The sequence below is a fragment of the Schistocerca americana genome, chromosome 5 (assembly GCF_021461395.2).
Source record: "Schistocerca americana isolate TAMUIC-IGC-003095 chromosome 5, iqSchAmer2.1, whole genome shotgun sequence".
Taxonomy (NCBI): Eukaryota; Metazoa; Arthropoda; class Insecta; order Orthoptera; family Acrididae; genus Schistocerca; species Schistocerca americana.
Genome location: NC_060123.1, coordinates 123,106,709 through 123,133,270, shown reverse-complemented (window position 1 = coordinate 123,133,270; position 26,562 = coordinate 123,106,709). Strand labels below are relative to the sequence as shown.

The 26,562-nt window shown below is 44.9% G+C and overlaps 1 protein-coding gene and 1 pseudogene across 1 annotated transcript in view; one reads left to right on the top strand and one right to left on the bottom strand.

Moving 5' to 3' along the window:
* Positions 1-15,564: 15,564 nt before the first annotated feature.
* The window catches only part of LOC124616231 (zinc transporter ZIP1-like), a 96,734-nt gene continuing 85,736 nt past the window's right edge, over positions 15,565-26,562 (bottom strand). The window contains exons 2-3 of the mRNA XM_047144533.1: positions 20,317-20,744; positions 15,565-15,588 (exon numbers count right to left, since the gene is read on the bottom strand). Of these exons, the coding sequence (XP_047000489.1) occupies positions 15,565-15,588; positions 20,317-20,744 (452 nt within the window). The remainder of the gene's footprint in view (positions 15,589-20,316; positions 20,745-26,562) is intronic.
* Positions 16,422-16,539, top strand: LOC124617105 (annotated as a pseudogene).

Genomic DNA, 26,562 nt, shown 5'->3' with positions numbered 1-26,562 from the left:
ATCACAGTGGAGAAGGCCGGCCGCGGTGGTCTCGCGGTTCTAGGCGCGCAGTCCGGAACCGTGCGACTGCTACGGTCGCAGGTTCGAGTCCTGCCTCGGGCATGGATGTGTGTGATGTCCTTAGGTTAGTTAGGTTTAAGTAGTTCTAAGTTCTAGGGAACTGATCACCACAGCAGTTGAGTCCCATAGTGCTGAGAGCCATTTTAACCATTTGAACAGTGGAGAAACCGAAGAGGTCAGTGTGGGTAGTACAAGTTTGCCTTATGAGAGGCTTCAGTTTAACCGTGATTTCCTATATATTCACACCGTAAAATAGGTTGAATAGACCAGTTTGGAGAGTCGTTTGTTGAGAAAGCGCGGTGAAGTAAAATTATGGAGTAAAATCTCCCTCTGATGTTGTGTTTAATAGGAAATATACTCTCTTACGAGGTAGAGCTATCCAACGCTAAAACGTGGTTCTGCTGAGGTCGGCAAGTGGTAAGAAACTCAGTATAACCTCGCGAACATAAACTCTTATTCGTAGAAGCGTACAGTATCTAAGACACAATGGGATTAGTTCACTAATTCGCTGACGGTAAAAAACCGGAAAACCAAGAAGGAGTTGTGCGACATAAGCAAAAGTTGGTGATTCTACGTCTGAGAGATGATGTCGCCAGTCACATAAGAGTGGCGCTAAAACCGCCACCATGAATATGCAAATCAGGTTTGCTCTAAATACCCGGTGTAACGATCGTGAGCATTAGGTATCTTTGAGATTGGAAGAGGTGAGTTGATGTTAGTCAATAACGCCGTTTAGGCGGCAGAGACCCTATTATCAACAATGAATTGAATGAGACCGTCAGGAGTGTAACATATTTGCTGGCAGCGGTGGTGACGAGAATGTACGGTGGCAAGACGACTAGACACCGTACGGCCGTGATGCGCTATCGAAAGGGAAGATCTGACGCTTCGTACTGCATCTGCAGCAGAAATTTGAGCAGTTTTTACCACAGCGACACGACGAACTGTTACAAATCGGTTACTTCAAGGACAGCTCCGAGCCTATAGCGTGCGTTACACTGACCGCAAATCGCCGCCATTTGCAATTTCAGTGGTGTCAAGCGAGATCTCATTGGAGGGGAATATGGAGAGGTCTATTGTGTTTTCGGATGAAGGCTGGTTTTGCCTCGGTGGCAGTGATGGCCGTGTATTGCTTAGATGTCGGTCAGTTGATGACCTGCAGCTAATTGGTTTGTGTACTAGGCACACTGGATCTGCACGTGGAGTTTGCGGTTTCGTATGTGTTCGTGATTATCCCACGCTGTCTGCAAATTGGTACGTCAGTCTGGTGATTCGACCTGTTGTGCTCCTGTTCATGAACAGCATTCTAGGGAGTGCTTTCCAACAGGATAGCGCTCGTCTACGTACCGGTGTTGTAGGCCAACATGCTCTACAGTGTGTTGATATGTTACCTTGGCCTGGTCGATCACCAGATATGTTTCCAATTGAGCACATATCAGACTTCATCGGAAGACAACTGCAACGTCGTCCACAAACAGCATTAACAGTCACAGTATTGACCGATCAAGCGCGACAGGAATGGAACTCCATTTCACAAATTGACATCTCGCACATGTACATCATAATGCATGTACTTTTTCAAGCTTGCATTCAGCTTTTGGCAGTTACACCGGTTATTAATGTACCTGCATTTCACATTTGCAATGGTTTATCTCGCATGTTAATTAATCTGTGATATTGCAATGTTATTCACTAAAATATATTACCTAAACAAATGTCTTCCCGAAATTTCATTACTAGGCGTCAATTAGTATTGCTGTTGTAATTTTTTTCCTTCATTGTATACAGGGTACATAATGAAGCAGACGCGACCACAGCGCAACAGCCGGCCGTGTGGCAGAGCGGTTCTAGGCGCTTCAGTCTGGAACGGCGCGACCGCTACGGTCGCAGGTTCGAATCCTGCCTCGGGCATGGATGAGTGTGATGTCCTTAGGTTAGTTAGGTTTAAGTAGTTCTTAGTTCTAGGGGACTGATGACCTCAGAAGTTAAGTCCCATAGTGCTCCGAGCAACAGACGAAATTTAGTTGTCTTACTGTATGCTGTGTGTGAGCGTGGAACTGGCGGCGGATCAGTGAAATCTCTTCAGCAAGGTTTCGTGAGCGTTTCATTTGTGTGTGTGTGTGTGGTGGCCAACACTTGCTGCTGCGTCAGTGACACAGTGGCGGCGAACAGCTGCGAGGAGGCGCAGTCGGCGCGAGAAAGATCACGCCATGGAGACTTGTCTGTCCGTTGCTCAAAACGTGTCGCAATGACAACACGGACGAGTATGGAGAGGAGAACGCTTCTGGCACCGTGGAAACTAAGTCGTTAACAGACGCTACGAACTGCACACCTGGCACTGATAACTGCATTTACTTATTCGAGAAATGCTATAAGGAAGAAAACAAATTTATAAAGGAGGATGTAGTCAGTAATAAAGTATAAGCAGCAGGAAAGCAGAGCTTAAAATCATGGCATGGGCGATTCTTCAAGCTAGGTTAACGGGGCGCATTGAGAAATTAGGCAAAAACGAGAAACTACGAGCAGATACAAGGGTGAGCATAAAGTAGTTCCCTGATTACAAAACTTTATTTCTAAGTAACTTCGTTTGGTATAGCTATACTGTTCGTTGCAAGTGGTACCTTAACATAGTTCTTTTTTTGTGGATAGTCTTTCACATGTCTGTGCGATCTATCGTAAATGATAGCTTAACTAGTGAAGTTCAGTGTATTTTGCGGTCTCATGAAATAAGGTTACCTATTACCAAAAAAATGGCTCTGAGCACTATGGGACTTAACATCTATGGTCATCAGTCCCCTAGAACTTAGAACTACTTAAACCTAACTAACCTATGGACAGCACACAACACCCAGTCATCACGAGGCAGAGAAAATCCCTGACCCCGCCGGGAATCGAACTCGAGAACCCGGGCGTGTTACCTATCACAGTTCAGCAACAGTTCCGGAATGCGGACGGCCGAGATCTGCCAGATGTGAAGAGCATCGAAAGATGGCATTAGAAGCTTGAAGATACTATCAGTGGTCGTTCTTTTCTTTGAACTGGCTTTCGGATCGTGCCCATACAGCCATGCCAACATTGCAAATGTCATATTACAATTTGGTTTGACAGTTCACTTTAGACATTGTTTTAAGACTTATTTTTATACGAAGTTACATAGGCTTAACAAATTATTGATTCGACATAAAACAGAATTTACAACCAGAGTATATTGAAACGAGTAAACAAAACGAAAACGGAACACGGCATACACAGTGGCAGGGTACTATAAAAATCCCACTGGTAACAACATGAAATAGCAAATCGCCGTTGGTAGACTGGCAGTATTGTTGACAAGGCAAGAAGCGGTAGACCTGGAGTGAGTAAGGGCACTGCTTATACAATGCGAGATGAAGTTCATCGCAGTCCGCGGAACTCGACGTTTCTCGTTTCCAGAGCAAAAAACGTATCTCAGAGCAGTGTGGTGAAAATTTTACACAAGCGGCTACATTTCCTTGCTTGCAAAGTGCAGCTCTTGCAGGTTTTGCCGCCATCTGGTAAGCCGAGATGTACTAGGAGCATGGTGGAACGAATCGATGTTGACAGTGAGTACCACAAGGAAGCTTGTTTTCCTGATGAAGCGACTTCTCCGGGAAAGTAAACGGATATAAAGTTCAGATCTGGGAGAGGAAGAACCCACACATCATGGTACAGCAGATAAAGGACAGCTCGAAAGTAAAGGCGTGATTTGGTTTAATGAACAACACAATTACTGGGCCGTTCTTTTTCACTGACAAGGGGATGACTGAAGCCGTCATAGACGGAAAACCAGCTCGTTATTTGGCAGGTCACCTGTGTACAAACTAAAATGAAAGACTAACATATTTTGGCTGAATCCCCCTCCTGTTCTTTGAGAAAACCAATCAGCAGTTGATGACGCGCAATCGTCTCTCAGAATAGACGGGATCGACAGATGATTGAAAATTGAATATTTTTATCATCATATATGGAGTCCGTAAACGCATCTTTTCCTAGAAATCGAAGAAATAAACTGTTTTGACAGCTGCTTTTTTACACACAGTCCGCCCCTGGTAGCTGAGTGGTCAGCGCGACGGAATGTCATACCTAACGGCCTGCGTTTGATTCCCGGCTGGGTCACAGATTTTCTCCGCACAGGGACTGGGTGTTGTGTTGTCCTTATCATCATCATTTAATCCTCATCGTCACACAAGTCGCCGAAGTGGCGTCAACTCGAAAGACTTGCACCAGGCGAACGGTCTACCCGACGGGAGGCCCTAGCCACCCGCCATTTCCATTTACACACAAAGTAAACGCCCCTGGTGTAGCGCCCAAGGCATTTGGTTCGGGAGCAGAGAATTTGTTTTCGATTGCCAAGTACATTCACCTTCTCTTTATTTGTATTTCTTTCCATTTCGGAATTGGTAGGAATAGGAAGGTTAATAAGGTACGTAAATAAATAAGGAATAACAACAAGGTACGCAAATAAATTTCCCAAACGACTTCAGGTAGCAAAGAATGAAAAATTTAATTTTGGCCGCTTTGCAATGGCTCTTTCACTCACTCTGTTACACATCTTCCATTTCTTTCGAACAAGTAGATGGCTGGTGCTTGTCATATAAACATTCGAAACAAATATACTCACGGCACCAAGAACATTTAATGAATGCAATATTCGCGAAATTACATCGTCCGTTTCAACGACTCGGCAGAAAAACGACTCGGTTTTCATTAAAAAATATTTATTTTTCGGGAATTAATTTTGATGCAGAGCATGCGTATGACAACATTGCCTGAAAAATCGGCGGTGGTAGTTGATCATGAATTATGCTGTGAATCGTTACTACATCCGCGCGATTGTGCAATTCCCGCTGGGTTTCCAGAAGCCGATTACAATTCTGAAGCCTCGAAATGAAATTTTTAACTTGGCGACAAAAATGAACATCACACTCCTGGCACTCAGGTGTGTATTTTAGCAGTATTACTTCCATTGTGCAAGTCGACTTACTCTCACCATGTATAAACATGCTGTCATATATGACAGTATTAATTTGTCCACCCCGGGGATCCAATACCAAATAAAAAACTTGTTATCAGCAACATATGGTTTTAAAATGCTTCAGAGATATGTTTTGTAAATTTAATTTGTCAATTTACCGGATTTAGAGCAAGTGGCATAAACATTTTTTTTAGCGAGTTGGTTAAACGATTGATCTCATCCATACCCAGAGGACCAAATTAATCATTTGTTACTTAGAAACACAAGAGAACTTGGCAACATTTTTCGGGCCACTATGATGGAATATTGCGCTGTGTACGTATGCATTATAACTGCGATAAGGATTCGTTTTTCTCCCTTATGCGACAAAGTGTGACGAATGCTCGTCTTCGAAGCACTCTTGCTCGTAATTGTTTTCATATAACGAGGCCTAAAATTTTAATTCCTTAGTAATCCAAGTGTTTTTCAGAAAGTTATTTGCCTATCACGTTATTATTTCTTCTCGATTTACTTACGCTATTAACTCCATTAATAGCACAAATTTATGAACGAAGAAAATTACAAATAAAAGAAAAAAAGGGTTGCGCTTTGGAATCGAACACAGGTTCTCTGCTCCCGCTCCAAATGCCTTGATCGTAATAGCAGCAGCGTTTTCATTTCACAGCTTTTACCTTATGGGTACATGAGGGAGAGTCAAAACTGTTCACATCATCGGTTTCTAGTACAATATGCATTTGTGGCCCCCATGTATTATGATAATAAGAGCTCAGTTTTTAATTATCTACCGTCTTGTCAATTTTGAGTCGACTGCACATCATGAACTTTTGGGACGATTTTCTCAAGAACCGGGGAGGGACGGAGGTGTTGAGCCAAAATATGTCAGTCTTTCATTTTAGGTTGTACACAAGCGAACTGCCAATTACAAGCCGAATCGATTGGCTGTGTTGAGGCTTTCCCCTTGTGAGCGTACCACAGCGGCAACAGTTTACATGGTTATATTCGAACTTCACGTTGCGCCTCAGTTACAGGAACTTCAACTACGGGTAGTGTTTCAGCAAGATAGTAAATCTGATTGGGGTTACTGTTCAACTGTGTGTGAGTTTCCAAGGAACCAAATTGCTTAGGTTGGCTGATGGCTCTGAGCACTATGGGACTTAACTTCGGAGGTCATCAGACCCCAAGAACTTAGAACTACTTAAACCTAACTAACCTAAAGACATCACACACATCCATGCCCGAGGCAGGATTCGAACCTGCGACCGTAGCGGTCGCGCGGTTCCCGATTGTAACGCCTAGAACCGCTCGGCCACCACGGCCGGCCAAATTGCTTAGGTCATCGGTCCCTAGACTTACACACTACTCAGACTAACATATGCTAAGAACAACACATACACCCATGACCAACGGACGACTCGAACCTCCGCGGATTGTGGGATATTTGTTCGCCAGTTCTCGGCTGAAACCTTTTGAGACAGCTCGGTCGGTACAGACGGTTCAGCATCATGGTCATCACTATCTCTTCATTTGGTTTTGTTGGGCTACGTTAAGGATAAAGTGTTCAGTCCACCAATTCCGGACAAGGGAACTCTGCCGGCAGGAATACGAGATGCTGTAGAAGCGGAAATGGAAGAGATGTCGGCAAAGACATAAAGACATGGATAGAAACGGAATCTCACCAAGACTTCCTACGAGTAACAAACGGAGCATATGTGGAAACATTTTTTTTAATGATCTGTGTATAGATTTTTAAGCCGTTTCTCGGCAACGTCGAATCCAGGACTGTCGATTACTGTATAACGCATCTTTTGAATTTCTTCGTTGTATATAGTTCCTCACTAGATTTTTCCATTGTGCACAATGTCTTCATCTTTTTCTTCTGCTTGGAGGTTGGCAACATAGTCCCTTTTTCGGCCACCGTTCATCCGCTAATCTTGTCACATGCCCGTACAATTTTAAACGCAGTTTAAACTTGGTTTCAAGCATGCCTCAAAGATGCGAAAAATTATCGACGCTGTGGGTGACTGAAGGTATTATTAACTGTAATTGCATTTTTCTTTTGCTCATAGATGATATACGAGTATGTTTTATTTTGTTGTCAAATAAATTTTTCTACTGATTAGTCCGATCACGATCTTACTTAACAGAACTTACGTTGGAGTTTTCATTCGCTTCCTGATTTCATTGTTTAGGATCTTGCCTCGGTTTGAAACTATCTTTTACTCTAAAATCCATCCGCGCGGCTTCAAGTCTTCTTCCGTCCCGTCATTTTCCAGGATTCGGCTCCATATAAAGAAAAAAATTTTATTATTGAAACATATAACCTTTTTTCTGTGTGTATGTGTGTGTTTTTTAATTTTAACTGACTAAATAATGGTGTTAATCGTATTGAGTGCTTGTTTAGCTCGTGCTGTCTTCTTCTTTTGTTCTTAATGACATGTCTCAACAGTATTTCCGTCTCTGGCACCATTTTGTATACTCCCTATAGACGAATATTTTGAGTTAGAAAAATTTATTGTTAATCTGGCGTTACTGTATGTTTCTAAGATTTTCTTCATCATGTACTCTATATCATAGTCACGTGCAGTCTTTAAGACTGGGTTAAAAGACAGCCTATATCGCAGTAGCACTTTATTAATCACAGGTTTCGATTTCATGCTGAAGTCATCGTCAGACAGTACAGTTATCGTTTGTGCTACCGCGTGAGCATACAAGGAGCCGCCAGCAGCAGGCAGATGTGTGTTCATTCCCTGAAGATGACTTCTACATGACATCAAAACCTCTGATTAACAAAATTTTATTGCGATCTAGACCGTTGTTTTAATCCAGTTGCATAAGCAGACCGCTGTTAGTCTTCTGGATCTTGTTGTTCAAATGTAACATTCTTTAATAGCTCTGAACAGCTAATACTTAAACAGAGTACGTGTTGCACAGTACCCTAATCTAAGGCCTCTGATAAATCGTGTTACTCGGCAGATTTCTTTGTCTACTTTGTTGTCTCTAATATCTCATATACTTTTAAAGTGCAGCAACCTATATTTTATTTATAGATATGTTTTCTAGATATAGATTCTTTATTGGTAGTATGTCTTACGACGTTTGTAAATCTATGAAAATCATTTGTGTAGTTTCCTTTGGATGCTAATTTGCAATTGCCCCTTTTATAGTAAACTAGCTGCAGCGCCCGGCGTTGCCCGGGACGTTTAATATCTGCCACACAAATTGACTGGCCATGTGCCTTCTTGATACTCATAGCGAATGCAGGCTGTATGGGAAACAGCAATCACTTTTCTTCCCTGAATTGTCATTTGATTCCCCTGCCCTATGGGGGCAGGTGTGGGCAGCGGCAAAATTCGCCGCTCTTCAGGCAAGAGATTACATAAAATGCCAGAAGAGAACATTAAATATATAAAATACGGGGATAAAAGATGAAATGTACAGATGAGAGGGGGGAAGCACTTGGAGTTAGAATGTACAAAAAAGGAGTAGATTGACGAGGCAGGTTTACATAAAATTCGCATACAGTTAAAATGGCACTTGATGAAGACTTAGAACTGGCGGCAAGAGTAACACAATTAAAAGCGGCGTTCACAGTATGAGACGATGACACTGAACACACACTGCACTGATGTTACACACACGGCAAACACCAAAACATGACGAAATAAATGCATTAAAATTTGAAGGGCCTGCCAAGGGAGGTGAGGTCTGAGAGAAGGGAGAGAGGAAAGAGAAATGGGGGGCGGGGGATTGAGGAGGGGGGGAGGAAGGGGGGAAGGGGTGGAACACGGAGCACACCAAGGGGCAGTAGATGGGAGGGAGTGAAAGGACTGGGAATGGAGAAGTAAGAAAGACAGGGGGAGGAGGGTGGAAACAGCAGAGGGAGGGGAGGGGGAGAAGAGAGAGCCTAAGGGAGGAGGGGAATGGGGAAGGAGGGTCAGAATTGGAAGGAAGGATAAATATTGGGGCGAAGCATATCATCCAAGATCGGAATACGTTGGAAGTTCCTTTGGTAGAGAAGGTGGAGGGTGTGAAGATGGAGAGAGGGGGGGGGGGGGCAGCAAGCGAGGAGTGGAGACGAGACACCAGGGGGTCAGAGGGATCGAGGCAGCAGTTGGTGTGGAGGACATGGATGTGTTCAAGGAAACGGAGGAGATGTGGAAAGGGGATGAGATCATAGAGGATCCTCGTGGGGGGACAGATGCGGAAAGCGACGCAGATCGCATGGCGTTCAAGGATCTGGAGGGCTTCGTAGAACTTAGGAGGAGCGGAGGTCCATGCAACACTGGCGTAACAAAGGTTGCGACGGATAAGGCATTTGCAGGTTGTAAGAGGTCCGAGCAGATGTAATTTCGATGTATTGCTCATGCGCTGCCTGCAATATGCTAGGTCTCTGACCAGGGAGCAGTGCTGACGGCAGTAGGAACTGTGTAGCTGTAGCAGTAAGTTGTTGCTAGTCTGCAGTCTGCTCTGGTCTGGTCTGGTGTATCGTGTTGGCTGGCCCGGTCGTGGTGCAGCGATGCTGGAGCCTGAGTATTATTGTATAAGGTAAAAAGCAGCCTTGCGCATATGTAGTAATGTTATCTCAAGTCCCATGTAAATGTTTTAAAAATCTCGTAATAACAATCTTCCTCATAAAAGTAACTTTTAACAACCATTCATTTCAATTTAAAGAATTTACAAATTTCTCCCATCCATGATCATCCCGATCGCTGGAAAAAAAAAAAAAAAAAAAAAAAAACAGTTGTTTCCTTTCATAAATGACAGATCTATCGGCCAGCATTGCACAGGGCTGTGCCAAAAAAATTTGTTGTAAGAGCAGATATATATGCGTTATCCGGCGACTTCATTGAGGTAAGAATTTTTCCTTTTTTTATTCAGAATGATCTTTCAGGACCATGACGCAGCACTGCTGTCGTCCAAAATTTACCAGGTTAAATTCACAGTGAATTATTGAAAAGTCATAAGTGAGCAACAATTTAATTGAGAGGTTAGTTACATTGTATTATTACCAGGTTACTGAATTTATTTTTTTTATTGGGATGTTACACTGAATGTGAACGACATCATTATAATTTTTACTGTTGAGAGGTTTAGGAATTTTTCAGTTTAGAGGTTACACTAAAATGCGAATGAAAATGTTGTGGGAAGGTTAAATTAGAATCATATTCATATTATTTATTTTATTTTGTGGGGAGGTTACAAGGTATGAAGGATGGTGGAAGGGTGCAATCCCCATGTCTGGCCAGATAGGAGTGAAGTCAACTGTAGGTTCTGCATTGGATGGTAAGGAGATGGAGAGTTCAGGTGAAGTGACGGTCAAGGGTGACGCCAAGATATTTCAAGTGTCTGGGGGGGGGGGGGGGGGGTAAGTTGGGTAGGACAATCACAGATGGTGACGTAGAATGCAATCACTTTATATCGAAGGGCGTGTCACTGGGTATCAATGGAATGTCAGGAATCAATATGTCTTCATCTGCAGCATACCTCGTGACAATGGTCGCCCCTATTACCTTCGGCAATAGGTTCTTCATAGCCAGGCTTGTTTCGGTGCATATGTAACAATGACAACTAATAAATAACTAAGAGTTTCCAATCAAATTCTTGACCATCCGTTCGTCCCGCGATCTAGGGACGTATGATGGTACTATCTCCAAGACGGGTATTGCCAGTGTAACTTACTCCCGCGACAGGAATTACAATCAATTTACAAAGATATATTTCGTTTTCAGGTATTTAAATTTTCTAGGATTTTCTTCATTGTTTCATCTGAACGTAGAAATCTGAAGTAAATCGGCCAACAACACTGAAGTAAATCGGTCAAGTACATTTCGACATGATTGGTAACAACGTTTCTGCTTTATATGTACCATGCGGTTATAATTAAACTTCGCTATTTAATACATTATAATGCGGATACTAATTACTGTACGAGTCCTAAACTTGGTAGCATCAATGTCAAGGACGTGGGGAAGGGAAATAATGAAGAATCAGTCCAACTGAAATAGTTTTAATGCGCTGCTACGGTGCATCATACCATTACATACCGGTACCGTTACTGCTACGAAAGGGACTCAATATGGCGCCCATCAGTGTCCAGAAGAGTCTGAAAGCGCAGAATTGCATTCTGCACAGCGGAACGAAGCATGTCCTTAGGTATGCTGGCTACGACTCTTGATATGCTGCGCTTCAGATCAGCATGTTTGCGAACGTTCCCCTGGTAAAGCCTGTCTTTCAGGTAGCCGCACAACCAGAAATCACAGGAAGTGAGAAAAGGTGATCGTGCCGGTGAAGCATTTGGAAACGATTGGCTGATAATTCGATCTTTTCCAAATGTGTTTCGGAGAAGCAGGTGAACTTCACGAGAGACGTGAGGTGGGGCCCTTCTTGCACGAAAACTGTCGAGTTCAATGCGTCTCCCTCTTGTAGGGCGGCTATGACATGCTGGTGAAGCATATCGCTGTAACGCTGATCAGTCACACTGCATTCTTTGGCCCTTGAACGCCAACCTGTTCAATAAAGAATGGCTCAATGGTGAACGTAGCCGTGAAGCCACACCACATGGTGACACGTTCACCATACAGATGAACTTCATACACAGTGACGGGACTCGACAATTCTTTGTGTTCACCTCACCCGTCAAAGAAAAATGAGCTTCGTTTGTTCATAGGATGGTCCAGGGCCAGCCCTGGACAACTTCAGTCCTTGCGAGAAAGTGCCGAGTGAAGTCAACACATCGTTGCGCGTCTTACAGTGCAAGCTGCTGTACGATATGCATCTTGTACGGATGCTATTTGAGAATCGTTCGAAGCACTATCTGTACAGTGGGCGACGGGATGTGCAACTGTCATGAAAAAAGTATGCGCACAGCCTGACGTTTGGAAATTGCGCGCAGCATTGTCTGCCGTAGTAACAGCGATTTCATCAACCACCTGTGGTGCAAACTATCATTGACCTCTTCCGGGAGCGACGCCTAGTTCTCCAGTTGATTCGAACTTCTTCATCATGCTACACACAGCAGGCGGAGAAAGAGGACTCTCCCGTAATCCTTTCACCCGGCGGTATTCTCGAAATGCAGCTGCAGCACTACTGTTTCAATAACAGAGCTTCATCAATAATGCCCTGCTCCTTCTGTCCAAGCTCATGTTGACACGTCGCCAAGTACATTGCGACTGGTCAGGTGTGAGAGACTATGAATCACGACGACTGATCACGGCACCTGGTGGCTATAGTTGAAACTGGACGGTTGTGCTTCCACACATGGAACTCATGCATCCCGTACTCCGGACATTAATGCTACGAAGTTTGGTACTCGTACGGTAATTAGTTTCCGTGTTGCAACGTGTTAAATAGGGGAAGTTTAATTATAACCACAGGGTATGTATCCTACGTCCGTTCAAATGTTCGTTACAGGATCGTGTAGGAATTTGAAGTAAATCGGCCAAAAGCTTTTAGACATTTTTGATAACAACCTGTCCCCTTCATATGTTACATAAATATATGTTTCAAATCAGATTACGAAATCTTATTTCGATACTGGTCGTCCTCTTGTCTTGAAGCTAAAGTGTGCAAAATTTCATCAGGCTCGAAATAAAAGTGTAGATTTGTATGAATTACAAATAAACGGACACTCTTCTTATATACACTGCCGGAAAAACAAATTAAAACACCCTTTTAGAAGTTTCCACTTCATTCAAAATTTATTACTGCAGCTGTGCGTATGGAGTACATGAAATGATTACATTTACAGATCAATAGCACAAGTGGTTCAGAGGCAAGATTCGTGACCGGTACATTTAACCATCGCGAGAGCGTTACAAATCTCATAGAAAGTTTGAAGTGGAACACACTTGCAGATAGACGATGTGCTAAACAGAAGGGGCTGCTCACTAAATTCCGAAATCCAATCTTCGCCGAGGATGTAGAGCATATATTACTACCACCAACTTTCAAATCGCTTAATGATCACCATTCAAAGGTAAGAGAAATAAGAGCTCGTACTGAGGCGTTCAGACAGTCGTTTTTCCCTCGCGCGATCCGCGACTGGAGCAGATGGGGGGAAATATGACTTTGGCGCGAATTGTGCCCTCCGCCACACACTGCTTGGTGGCTAGCGGAGTATATATATAGATGTAGATGTACCAAGCACCGACTCATACTGAAACACCCACATTACTACGCGGCGTAGCCTCCACGGGCGGCAATGCAGGCACTGACTCTTGCATCCAGTCGATCGTACAGATGGCGAATGCTGTCAAAGGATAAGTTAAGCCACGCCTTCCCGATCTGTTCTCGTAGCTCTGTAAGGGATGTTAAATGACGAGTTGCACGAGTCACTTCTCGTCCCATCGTAATCCACACGTGCTCGTTTGCAGCCAGGTCCGGAGATGATGCCGGCCAGGGAACTTGCAGCACGTCTTGTAGAGCCCGTTGAGTTTCACGGGCAGTGTGTAGGCAAGCATTATCCTGAAACTTCCTGGCAGATTAAAACTGTGTGCCGGACCGAGACTCGAACTCGGGGCCTTTGCCTTTCGCAGGCAAGTGCTCTACCATCTCAGCTACGCAAGCACGACTCACGCCCCGTCCTGACAGCTTTACTTCCGCCAGTACCTCGTCTCCTACTTTCCAAACTTCACAGAAGCTGTCCTGCGAACCTTGCAGAACTAGCACTCCTGGAAGAAAGGATATTGCGGAGACATGGCTTAGCCACAGCTTGAGGGATGTTTCCAGAATGACATTTTCACTCTGCAGCGGAGTATTCGCCGATATGAAACTTCCCGGCAGATGAAACTGTGTGCCGGACCTAGACTCGAACTCGGGACCTTCGCCTTTCGCGGGCAAGTGCTCTACCACCTGAGCTACCCAAGCACGACTCACGTCCCGCCCTTGTGTGAAGTTTGGAAAGTTGGAGACGTGGTACTGCCGGAAGTAAAGCTGTGAGAACGGGGCGTGAGTCGTGCTTGGGTAGCTCAGGTGGTAGAGCAGTTGCCCGCGAAAGGCGAAGGTCCCGAGTTCGAGTCTCGGTCCAGCACATAGTTTTAATCTGCCAGGAAGTTTCATATCAGCGAACACTCCGCTGCAGAGTGAAAATGTCTTTCTGGAAGCATTATCCTGCTGGAAAAGAACGGGTGTAACAGCATTCTGACGCACTGAGCGCTGGTTAGCGTCCCTTACAGGAACACCAAAGGTAAACGAGAGTTGTAGCTTACTGCACCCCAGACCATAAGGCCTGGGATGGGGCAGTGTGTCTTGGTCGAATGCGCTCAGCAGGTCTAAGTCGTAAACGCAAACGACAGTCACCTGCGTGCAGGCAGAATCTGATTCCGTCGCTGAGGACGACGACGCCCCATTCCATCTCACAAGTGATCCTCTGACGGCACAAGTCGAGCGGTGTATGTCGATGCTGTGGCGTGTGTGGAAGACGGGCTGGAGTTGTGCGTGGCCATATCCAACTGCTAATAATCGGTTCGCAACAGTTCGTCGTTGGATGACGTTCCCGGACATGGGTTCTTACTTAAAACTTGATCTACTAACTCCCCTCTACAATGTCTAGAAGTGTGTACATGAATTGCGAAATACCCATCAGATGGATATATTATCCCATCAGGGTTGGCCTGCGGCGAAGCCACTCTATACTTCTCTTACTATAATTCCATTCTTCAGAAGTTCTTTTATGATTTGATCGTGCTGTTTTCCTATATGTGCAAGTGCATGAATATAAAACGTAATGGGTTAAGCTGCAATTTGCATCAAACCTTATAGCTACGTCCCTGACAGTTCTTTTTTTTTTTTAATTCATTAGCTTTCGAGCCGCGTCCATTCAGCTAGCCTAACTGAAATATCAGTCATAAGGATACGAAAGTAAGGACAACACCCAGTTCCTGAGGAGAGAAAAGTCTCCGTGCCGGCCGGGAATCGAACCCGGTCCCCCTGGCTTAGCAATACGCCGTGCTAACTGCGCAGCTACCAAATTTTTGTTATAGGGGAAGATTCCAAACAGAATCAGGTATCAAATACCGACTTGTGCGAAAGTGATAACACTCGACCGGCTCGCCACCGCCTTGGCAGTTTTGGAGCTTTAAGTCCCTTTCGTTTACTCGTTAGTGCAAAATTGCGCGTGCTGTGAGAGCTGTCTGCGCTGGAGTTTGACATCTGAGCGGTGAAAGTAACGCTATGAGGGACTGTCATTTTTACTAAGAAATCGAAATGTACTCCTAGTGCAAAATGTAAGGACCAGTATAATAAGAGAACTTATTAATGACAAAGCACAATTCATAGTGGACATTCTTTTCAAACGTTGTGTGGTAAATGCGTTACACTACAAAAACTACCGAGCGGGGTAGCCGCGCTGTCCGAGGCGCCTTGAAACAGTTCGCGCTGCTGCCCCCGTCGGAGGTTCGAGTCCTCCCTCGGGCATGGGTGTGTGTTGTCCTTAGCGTAAGTCAGTTGAAGTTAGATTAAGTAGTGCGTAAGCCTAGGGACCGATGACCTCAGCAGTTTGATCCCATAGGAACTTACCACGACCACCACTCCAAAAACTACAAGAATACGAAAAGTGTCATCTAAAAAGTTCAGAACACATATATATTTATTTGTACGCGAAAATAGGTACTTGCAAAGACATCAATACCTATAACGCCGTTAAAAGAGACATTTTGCTTTATAGTGTGTAACTTGTTTTCTTGTTAAGTGCCAAATAACACCGAAGATTACTTTTGTTGTCAAATAATTGTGACTTTTTCAGTATTGAAGTAATTATCTAGACAGATAGTCCGCAAGCCACCGTGTGCGTGGATGAGGGTACCATGTAATACAACTAGTCATTGCCTCTCTTGTTCCACTTGCAAACAGAGCGAGGGAAAAACGACTATCTATTAGACTACGTAAAAGTCCAAATTTCTCTTATCTTCGCGGTCCTTACGCGCAATGTATGTCGGTGGCAGCAGGATCGTTCGGCAGACAGCTTAAAATGCCGGTTCTCAAAATTTTCTCAATAGCGTTCCTCGAAAAGAAAGTCACCTTAGCTCCAGGAGTTCCCATTTGAGTTCCCGAAGCATCTCAATAACACTTACAAGTGCTGTTTGAATCTATCGGTAACAAAAGTAGCAGCCCGCCTCTCAATTGCTTTGATGTCTTCTTCAATCCAACCTGGTAGTGATACCAAACACTCCGGCAGTACTTAAGAATAGGTCGCACTAGCGTCCAATATGCGTTCTCCTTTACACTCGAGCCACATTTTCCTACAATTATCCCAAATAACCGAAGTTGACCATTCGTCTTCCCTACCACAGATCTCACATGTTCGTTCCACTTTATATCGCTTTGCAAGGTTTCGCCCACATATTTAAACGACTTCACTGTGTCAAGCTGTGGCAACGGCCTTGCCGCAGTGGATACACCGGTTCCCGTCAGATCACCGAAGTTAAGCGCTGTCGGGCGTGGCCGGCAATTGAATGGGTGACCATCCGGGCCGCCATGAGCTGTTGCCATTTTTCGGGGTGCACTCAGCCTCGTGATGCCTGAGGAGCTACTCGACCAAATAGTAGCGGCTCCGGTCAAAGAAAACCGTCATAACGACCGGGAGAGCGGTGTGCTCACCACACGCCCCTCCTATCCGCATCCTCAGCTGAGGGTGACACGGTGGTCGGATGGTCCCGATGGGCGACTTGTGGACAGAAGACGGACTGCTTTACTGTGTCAAGCAGGACAGTACTAATGCTGTGGCGGAACATTACAGGTTTTTCCTTCGTACCCATCCATTAACTTACATTTTTCACATTTAGTGCTAGCTCTCAACGACGACACGAACTAGAAATTTTGTGTTAGTCGTCTTTTGTCTTCCTATAGCCACTCAACTGTGACACCTTACAGTACATTACAGTATCATCAGTAATCGCAGACTCCTGCCCACCCTGTTCACCAAACCATTTTGAATGAAACAAGTTTATCTGTTTACATTCTTATTTACACATAGTGTAGGCTTCTCCTCTGTAAAATGTAGACGATTTTTTGCTTTCAGATGTCTCGTCTCCCTTGTAGGAGAACACTAGTAGGAAAAATACATGGAGCTTGTGTAACTTTTCAATGAGTCATGAAAACAAAACAAACAACACAATGAAGATTGAGGGCAGATTCGATTTATATAAGAGGACTGAGCTTTAACCGAATAGGTTAATTCCCAGGCCACCGTACGGCCGGCCTGGGTGGGTGGCCGAGCGGTTCTAGGCGCTGGAACCGCGCAACCGCTACGGTCGCAGGTGCACCCATCTGCAGGTGGTCGCTCATGTCGTCACCAATGATGTGTGTCGCTATGGATCGGAGGAAATCCTCTCTGGCTTCCGGCGGCTATCTGATTTGGTGAAGACTGCCAGTCTCCCTAGCGGGATGAAAGCAAAGCTCACCATCTGCAGCATCGTCGACAGGACTGACTGCGGATCTTTGGTACAGAGCCGAGTGGAGGGTCAGAATCAGAGGCTGAGACGGTTCTGCCACCGTGTGGGCTGCAGATTCCTCGACTTGCGCCATAGGGTGGTTGGGTTTCGGGTTCCGCTGGATAGGTCAGGAGTCCACTACAGACAGCAGGCGGCTACACGGGTAGCCGGGGTTGTGTGGCGTGGACACGGCGGTTTTTTAGGTGAGATGGCCTCGGGCAAGTACAGAAAGGGCAACAGTCTCAAAGGGTGCGGGGGAAAGTCAGGATATGCGGGGACCAAGTAGCAATCGGTATTGTAATTGTAAACTGTCGAAGCTGCGTTGGTAAAGTACCGGAACTTCAAGCGCTGATAGAAAGCACCGAGGCTGCTGAAGCCAGGGATAAATTCTGCCGAAATTTTGACAAAGGCACAGATGGTGTTTAGAAAGGATAGATTGCATGCAACCGGTGGTGGCGTGTTTGTCGTTGTTAGTAGTAGTTTATCCTGCAGTGAAATAGAAGTGGGTAGTTCCTGTGAATTATTATGGGTGGAGGTTATAGTCAACAACCGAGCTAGGTTAATAATTGGCTCCTTATACCGACCTCCCGACTCAGCAGCATTAGTGGCAGAACAACTGAGAGAAAAATCTGGAATACATTTCACATAAATTTCCTCAGCACTTTATGGTCTTAGGTGGAGGTTTCAATTTACCATATATAGACTGGGACACTCAGATGTTTAGGATGGGTGGTAGGGACAGAGCATCGAGTGACATTATACTGAGTGCACATCCGAAAATTACCTCGAGCAATTAAACAGAAAACCGACTCGTGGAGATAACATCTTGGATCTATTCATAACAAACAGACCCGAACTTTTCGATTCTGTAAGCGTAGAACAGGGAATCAGTGATCGCAATGCCGTTGCAGCATCCCTGAATATGGAAGTAAATAGGAATATAAAAAAAGGGAAGAAGGTTTATCTGTTTACAAGAGTAATGGGAGGCAGATTTCAGACTACGTAACAGATCAAAACGAAAATTTCTGTTCCGACACTGACAATGTTGAGTGTTTACAGAAAAAGTTCAAGGCAATCGTAAAGTGCGTTTTAGACAGGTACGTGCCGAGTAAAACTGTGAGGGACGGGAAAAACCCACCGTGGTTCAACAACAAAGTTAGGAAACTACTGCGAAACCAAAGAGAGCTTCACTGCAAGTTTAAACGCAGCCAAAAACTCTCAGACAAGCAGAAGCTAAACGATGTCAAAGTCAGCGTAAGGAGGGCTATGCGTGAAGCGTTCAGTGAATTCGAAAGTAAAATTCTATGTACCGACTTGAGAGAAAATCCTAGGAAGTTCTGGTCTTACGTTAAATCAGTAAGTAGCTCGAAACAGCACATCCAGACACTCCGGGATGATGATGGCATTGAAACAGAGGATGACACGCGTAAAGCTGAAATACTAAACACCTTTTTCCAAAGCTGTTTCACAGAGGAAGACCGCACTCCAGTTCCTTCTCCAAATCCTCGCACAAACGAAAAAATGGCTGACATCGAAATAAGTGTCCAAGGAATAGAAAAGCAACTGAAATCACTCAACAGGAAAGTCCACTGGACCTAACGGGATACCAATTCGATTCTACACAGAGTACATCTACATCTACATCTACATCCATACTCCGCAAGCCACCTGACGGCGTGTGGCGGAGGGTACCTTGAGTACGTCTATCGGTTCTCCCTTCTATTCCAGTCACGTATTGTTCGTGGAAAGAAGGATTGTCGGTATGCCTCTGTGTGGGCTCTAATATCTCTGATTTTATCCTCATGGTCTCTTCGCGAGATGTACGTAGGAGGGAGCAATATACTGCTTGACTCCTCGGTGATGGTATGTCCTCGAAACTTCAACAAAAGCCCGTACTGAGCGTCTCTCCTGCAGAGTCTACACTGGAGTTTATCTATCATCTCCGTAACACTTTTGCCATTACTAAATGATCCTGTAACGAGGCGCGCTGCTCTCCGTTGGATCTTCTCTATCTCTTGTATCAACCCTATCTGGTACGAATCCCACACTGCTGAGCAGTATTCAAGCAGTGGGCGAACAAGCGTACTGTAACCTACTTCCTTTGTTTTCGGACTGCATTTCCTTAGGATTCTTCCAATGAATCTCAGTCTGGCATCTGCTTTACCGACGATTAATTTTATATGATCAATCCATTTTAAATCGCTCCTAATGCGTACTCGCAGATAATTTATGGAATTAACTGCTTCCAGTTGCTGACCAGCTATTTTGTAGCTAAATGATAAGGGATCTATCTTTCTATGTATTCGCAAGAGTATTTGAAAGAACTTGCCCCCCTTCTAACAGCCGGGTACAGTAGGTCTCTAGAGGAACGGAGAGGGATGTAATGACGGTGGCACGTAAAGTGCCCTTCGCCACACACCGTTGGGTGGCTTGCGGAGTATAAATGTAGATATGTAGGTTCGAATGCTGCCTCGGGCGTAGATGTGTGTGATGTCCTTAGGTTAGTTAGGTTTAAGTAGTTCTAATTTCTACGGGACTGATGACCTCACAAGTTAAGTCGCGTAGTGCTCAGAGCCATTTGAACCATTTTTGAGCCACCGTACGCCCCTGTTTCTGTGCGTGCGCAGCGTGCAGCATACTCGGAAGTTTAGAACTCCACACCCGGCACACGCTATAGATCCTTGACATCAGAGAGGCAATCGATTTTTGATTGGTTGCTGATTTACAGAAAGGCACGAAAGACGCATGCACCTCAAGTGGTCAGTTTCGACCAGAGAGTCGCTCGAGTGAGACTGGCGGGCAGGGCATGGCAGGGCAGAGCGCGGCGCGGCTGACCTTGGCGCCGACGCAGAGCAGCAGCGGCACGGCGTGCGCGGACAGCGCGGTCAGCAGCAGCCAGGCGTCGCGCGCCGTCGCCTGCAGGCCCAGCGCCACGCCCTCCAGCAGTGAGTGCACGCCCAGCGCCAGGATCAGAGCCCACGTGCAGCCCGCGTCGCCGCCGCCGCTGCCGTCGGCGCCGTTCGCGGCCAGCAGGTGCTGCGTGGAGTCTGCGGGGGCGATGCGGCTGGCCGGTGGCCAGGGGCACGCGGGGGCGGCGGCAAGCGCGGGGGCTGCCGCCTTCTGCTGCGCGGCGGTCAGCGCCGGCAGCTGCAGAGGCGGCGGCGGCGGCTCGGCCGGAGGCGGCTGGGAGCGGCCGTGCCACACCTCCTCCAGGACGTACATCGCCAGCAGGCCCGCGCCCATCAGCAGCTCCGCCAGGCACCCTGCACCGTCACCGCACACGATGTTACTTTATTTAATTTGTTTTAACCTACGTTGTTAGCATTTGTGGACTTACAGAAAGCTTTCGACAAAGTTGACTCGAATACTCTGTTTCCAATTCTAAAGGTGGCAGGGGTAAAATACAGGGAGCGAAAGGCTATTTACAATTTGTACAAAAACCAGATGGCAGTTATAAGAGTCGAGGGACATGAAAGGGAGGCAGTGGTTGGGAAGGGAGTGAGACAGGGTTGCAGCCTCTCCCCGATGCTATTCAATCTGTATATTGAGCAAGCAGTAAAGGAAACAAAAGAAAAGTTTGGAGCAGGTATTTAAATCCACGGATAAGAAATAAAAACTTTGAGGTTCGCCGATGACATTGTAATTCTGTCAGAGACAGCAAAGGACTTCGAAGAGCAGTTGAACGGAATGGACAGTGTCTTGAAAGGACGGTATAAGATGAACATCAACAAAAGCAAAACGATGATAATGGAATGTAGTCGAATTAAGTCGGGTGATGCTGAGGGAATTAGATCAGGAAATGAGACACTTAAAGTAGTAAAGGAGTTTTGCTATTTGGGGAGCAAAATAACTGATGATGGTCGAAGTAGAGAGGATATAAAATGTAGACTGGCAATGGCAAGGAAATCGTTTCTGAAGAACAGAAATTTGTTAACATCGAATATTGATTTAAGTGTCAGGAAGTCGTTTCTGAATGTATTTGTATGGACTGTAGCCATGTATGGAAGTGGAACATGTACGATAAATAGTTTGGACAAGAAGAGAATAGAAGCTTTCGAAATGTGGTGCTACAGAAGAGCCCGCATCTTGTGGTCGTGCGGTAGCGTTCTCGCTTCCTACGCCCGGGTTCCCGGGTTCGATTCCCGGCGGGGTCAGGGATTTTCTCTGCCTCGTGATGGCTGGGTGTTGTGTGCTGTCCTTAGGTTAGTTAGGTTTAAGTAGTTCTAAGTTCTAGGGGACTGATGACCATAGATGTTATGTCCCATAGTGCTCAGAGCCAATGCAATGCTACAGAAGAATGCTGAAGATGAGATGGGTAGATCACATAACTAACGAGCAGGTATTGAATAGAATTGGGGAGAAGAGGAGTTTGTGGCACAACTTGACTAGAAGAAGGGATCGGTGTGTAGGACATGTTCTGAGGCATCAAGGAATCACCAATTTAGTACTGCAGGGCAGAGTGGAGGGTAAAAATAGTAGAGGGAGACCAAGAGATGAATACACTAAGCAGATTCAGAAGGATGTAGGTTGCAGCAGGTACAGGGAGATGAAGAGGCTTGCACAGGATAGAGTAACATGGAGAGCTGCATCAAACCAGTCTCAGGACTGAAGACCACAACAACAACATTAGCTTATTTTTTTATTTATATGGGTGTTGCATTAGTTAATAGGTCTGGCTCTCTGAGGAGCTATTGCGAGGAGCGGAAGGTCTGGCTATCATCCCCTAGCGGGGGAGTTGGAAAATCAATAACTAAGGGATGTCCCCAGGGTTCCGTCCTAGGACCCCTGTTTTGGGTCACCCACATGGAGCCGCTATTAGATTACAGCAAAGTGAAGAAGTGCTAGAGGTGATAGCATATGCAGATGACCTCCTCCTTTTGGTTGGTGGCCGTAACCGCTAGGACATAGAGCCCACAATAGTAAGTGCCTTGTACAAACTGCAACTATGGTGCCAAAACACTAAAATGAAATTATCACCAAGTAAGTCTACTTACCTATTATTAGAAAGACTATTAATCAGACTCCACTGTAAGAATTGAGCGCTCACCTGTTCTTCGGCGACATGACACACGGTACCTAGGAATCATCATTTATTTATTTATTCATTTATTTATTGTTACGTGGGACCAAATTAAGGAGAAGTCACCATGGTCATGGAACGAGTCAATAAATGAAATTATAACACGATAGCAGAAACAGAAAAAACGAAATATAAGAAACGTATTCATGTGATAATTCGTTAGTTTAAATAAAGAAAATCAATAATGTAACACTGGAATTTGCTTAATTTTTCAGCTCTTCCAGGAGCTCCTCGACAGAATAGAAGGAGTGAGCCATGAGGAAACTCTTCAGTTTAGACTTAAAAGTGTTTGGACTACTGCTACGATTTTTGAGTTCTTGTGGTAGCTTATTGAAAATGGATGCAGCAGAATAGTGCACTCCTTTCTGTACAAGAGTCAAGGGAGTGCATTCCACATGCAGATTTCATTTCTGCCTAGTATTAACTGAGTGAAAGCTGCTAACTCTTGGGAATAAGCTAATGTTGCTAAGAACAAACGACATTAAAGAAAAATATACTGTGAGGGCAATATCAGAATTCCCAGACTATTGAATAGAGGTCGACAAGAGGTTCTCGAACTTACACCACATATAGCTCGAACAGCCCGTTTTTGAGCCAAAAATACCTTTTTTGAATCAGAAGAATTACCCCAAAAAATAATAGCATATGACATAAACGTATGAAAATATGTGAAGTAGATTACTTTTCGTGTTGAACTGTCACTTATTTCAGATACTGTTATAATGGTAAATAAAGCAGCATTTAGTTTCTGAACAAGATCCTGAACATGGGCTTTCCACAACAGCTTACTATCTATGCGAACGCCTAGGAACTTGAAGTGTTCCGTCTCGCTTATAATATGCCCATTCTGTCTCATCAAAATATCGGTTCTTGTTGAATTGTGAGTTAGAAACTGTAAAAACTGAGTCTTACTGTGATTTAGCATCAAATTATTTTCCATAAGCCACGAACTTATTAGGCACTGGGGTTGGTCGTTGACGAAAGGTGAAACGTCGGGAAACACATCGACACTGCAATCCAGAAAGCCCTTCAAACATTAAACAATCTCATCTCCATCGGACACAAAAGATTTCATCTTCCCCCTCATCTCATAAATTTATACCACAATAGTATCTTAACATCAATAGTGGGTTACGGCTCGGGAGTCTGGGCACACAGGCTCACGAGGGGTGTGCCCGACATGACAGTGAGAAGGGTTCAGAGAAATATGATACTCAGATCTGTGGGGGCCTATAGAACATCTCCAGGGGGAGCCCTATTAGTCATAATGGGGCTCTGCCCCCTGGACATCAAAATTAGAGAGCAGGCTGCGTGGTTCTGGGTCAAGAAAGGGAACATCAAGAAGACAGAAGACATATTAGGAACTGGGGTTGAGGATAAGGGTGAGATACGGCAAAGGGGGCGAGCAATTGTGGCAAGAACTATGGGAGGCGGATGAAACAGGGCGTAGAACTTTTGAATTTCTTCCGAGCGTTAGGGAACGGCTGAAAATGAGATACTTTGAACCCACTTGAGGACAGATCCATTTTCTCACTGGACATGGGCCATACCCGACATATTTTTGTCGGTTCGGGAAAAGGGCCACACCCGCGTCTGAATGTAGTGAATCAGAGGGTACCCCCGATCATGTGATCTACGAGTGACCCCTTTTTAATGATGTTGCTTCCACATTACGTGACCAATTACCTGACCGCGACACATACCAATTACTAAGACAACAAGACACTTTTCAAACTCTCATTAAACTAGCAGATGAGATGTCTCGAAAAGTGTTAAAGGAATTCCTGAGGGACATAAATTAACGTAAAAATTGAGACGTACTAAATGCTGAATGCGCGCCCTACTCCTATACCGGCTGCGCGTGGATAGGCCGACTTTCCTCGTAGTCTGGAATCCGCCACATACAGGACTAGGGGGAGTGGGGAGTAGTATCACCAATACTAGACATAGCACCGGACTTGACTTAGGTTAGAGCAAGTTAGTAGGACTTAGATTAGGAAATTAGTTATTAAGAACCTGCAGCGAATAACATCTTGGTCTGCCCTGTGTCAGGGGCACGCCCATCGGGATTAGCTCGATGGGCAAGGTACTAAAGTAGGTTTATATATTTCTGACTCAATTGTGACGCTGCAGGCAGTAGAGTTTTAGTCACGATAGACTGCATTAAATACTACTGATAATAATAGTAGAAATTTAGTTGCCCATTGTCATTAGTTATAGCTGTAGTTCACAAATTAATTAAACCTATAATTAGTTGCAATTGATGTTTTGAACAAATTAGGACGCACTAATCATACAAGGAAGTGGGTTATGTTTATAATTATTTTTAATATTATTATTATTGAAATAAATAATTTGTTTAAAGAAAGCTTGATAGATCTGTGGGGGCCTACAGAACATCCCCGGGAGGAGCCCTATTAGTCATAATGGGGCTCTGCTCCCTGGACATCAAAATTCGAGAATAGGCTGCATGGTTCTGGGCTAAAAAAGGGAATACTGCGAAGATAGAAAAGGGCCACACCCGCGTGTGAATGTGGTATGTCAGAGTGTACTCCCGATCATGTGATCTACGAGTGCCCCCTTTTCAATGATGTACCATCCACATTACGTGACCAATTACCGGACCATGACACATACCACTTACGTAGACGAAAGTCACTTTTCAAACTCTTAACCAATTGGCAAACGAGGTATGACGAAAAGTGTTAAAAGAATATCTGAGGGACATAAACTAAATTAACAATTTGAGACAGACCAAACACTGAATCTAGCGCCCTATTCCCATACCGCCTGTGCGTGGACAGGCCGACTTTCCTGATTGTCTGGAATCCGACGCGTACAGTACTAGGGGGAGTGGGGTACGACACCACCGATACATGGCAAAGCACCGGACTTGACTTAGATTAGAACTAGTTAGCATGACTTAGGAAATTAGCTATTTAGAAACCAGCAGCGAATAACATCTTGGCCTGCCCAGTGTCAGGGGCACGCTCATCGGGATTAGCTCGATGAGCAAGGCTCTAAAAAGTTGGTTTATAAACTACTGACACAACTGTGACGCTGAAGGCAGTAGAGTTTAGTAAAGAGTAGCTCATATAAAGTTAACATTAATAATAATAAATAAATTAGTTGCCCATTGTTATCTAGTTATAGCTGTAGCTCACTAATTAATTAAATTTGTATCTAGCTGCAATTAATGTTGGATAAAATTAGGACCCACTAATCATTTAAGGAAGTGGGTTAAGATTGTATAATTACTATAAATTTGTAATAAAGATTTTTTTTTAAAAAGTTCATAGCGTTTTTCCGGTAGTTTAATAAGCACAACAGATACACGTAACAGAGACTTAATGAAAAGACCTAAACTTCGTCCATATAGGCCTTGAGCGCCTAACGGACCGACCGACTGCCGTGTCTTCCTCACCTCACAAGCGTCACTGTACACTGATATTGAGGGGCACGTGGTCAGCACACCGTTCTTCCAGCCGTTGGCAGTGACCGCTACTTCAGAATCGGGTTGTTCCTGGAGTGGCCTCAGAAGAACTGAGTGCACCCCGCTTGCTAAAAGCACTCAGCACACCGAACTGTCACCCGTCCAACTGGTAGCCAAGCCCGATAGCGCTTAACTTCGGTGCTCTGACGGGGACCTGTATTAGCACTGGGGCAAAGCTGTTGGCTAACAAAAAGTTTAGTCATCAATAATACGGTATCTTCCACGGTTTAGAACAGTCTGCCAGCGCTGGGGTACCTTTTCGATTCCCGACTGTAGAAAACACATGGTTTTGAGGCGAAAACTCGTCGGGCCACGTCCCGAGAGCGGGAGAGAGCGGAAAAGGTGAAAACCTGAGGAAGCAAGATCAGATGAATAAGATGGGTGCAGAATGAGTTCACAGCCCAACTTTGCGTAGAGTTTTTTCGTCAGTGTAACAGAGTGCGAGCGTGCGTTATCCTGGAGTACCATCACTTTACGTGGTCTATCTGGTAGTTGTTCTTGGACTGCG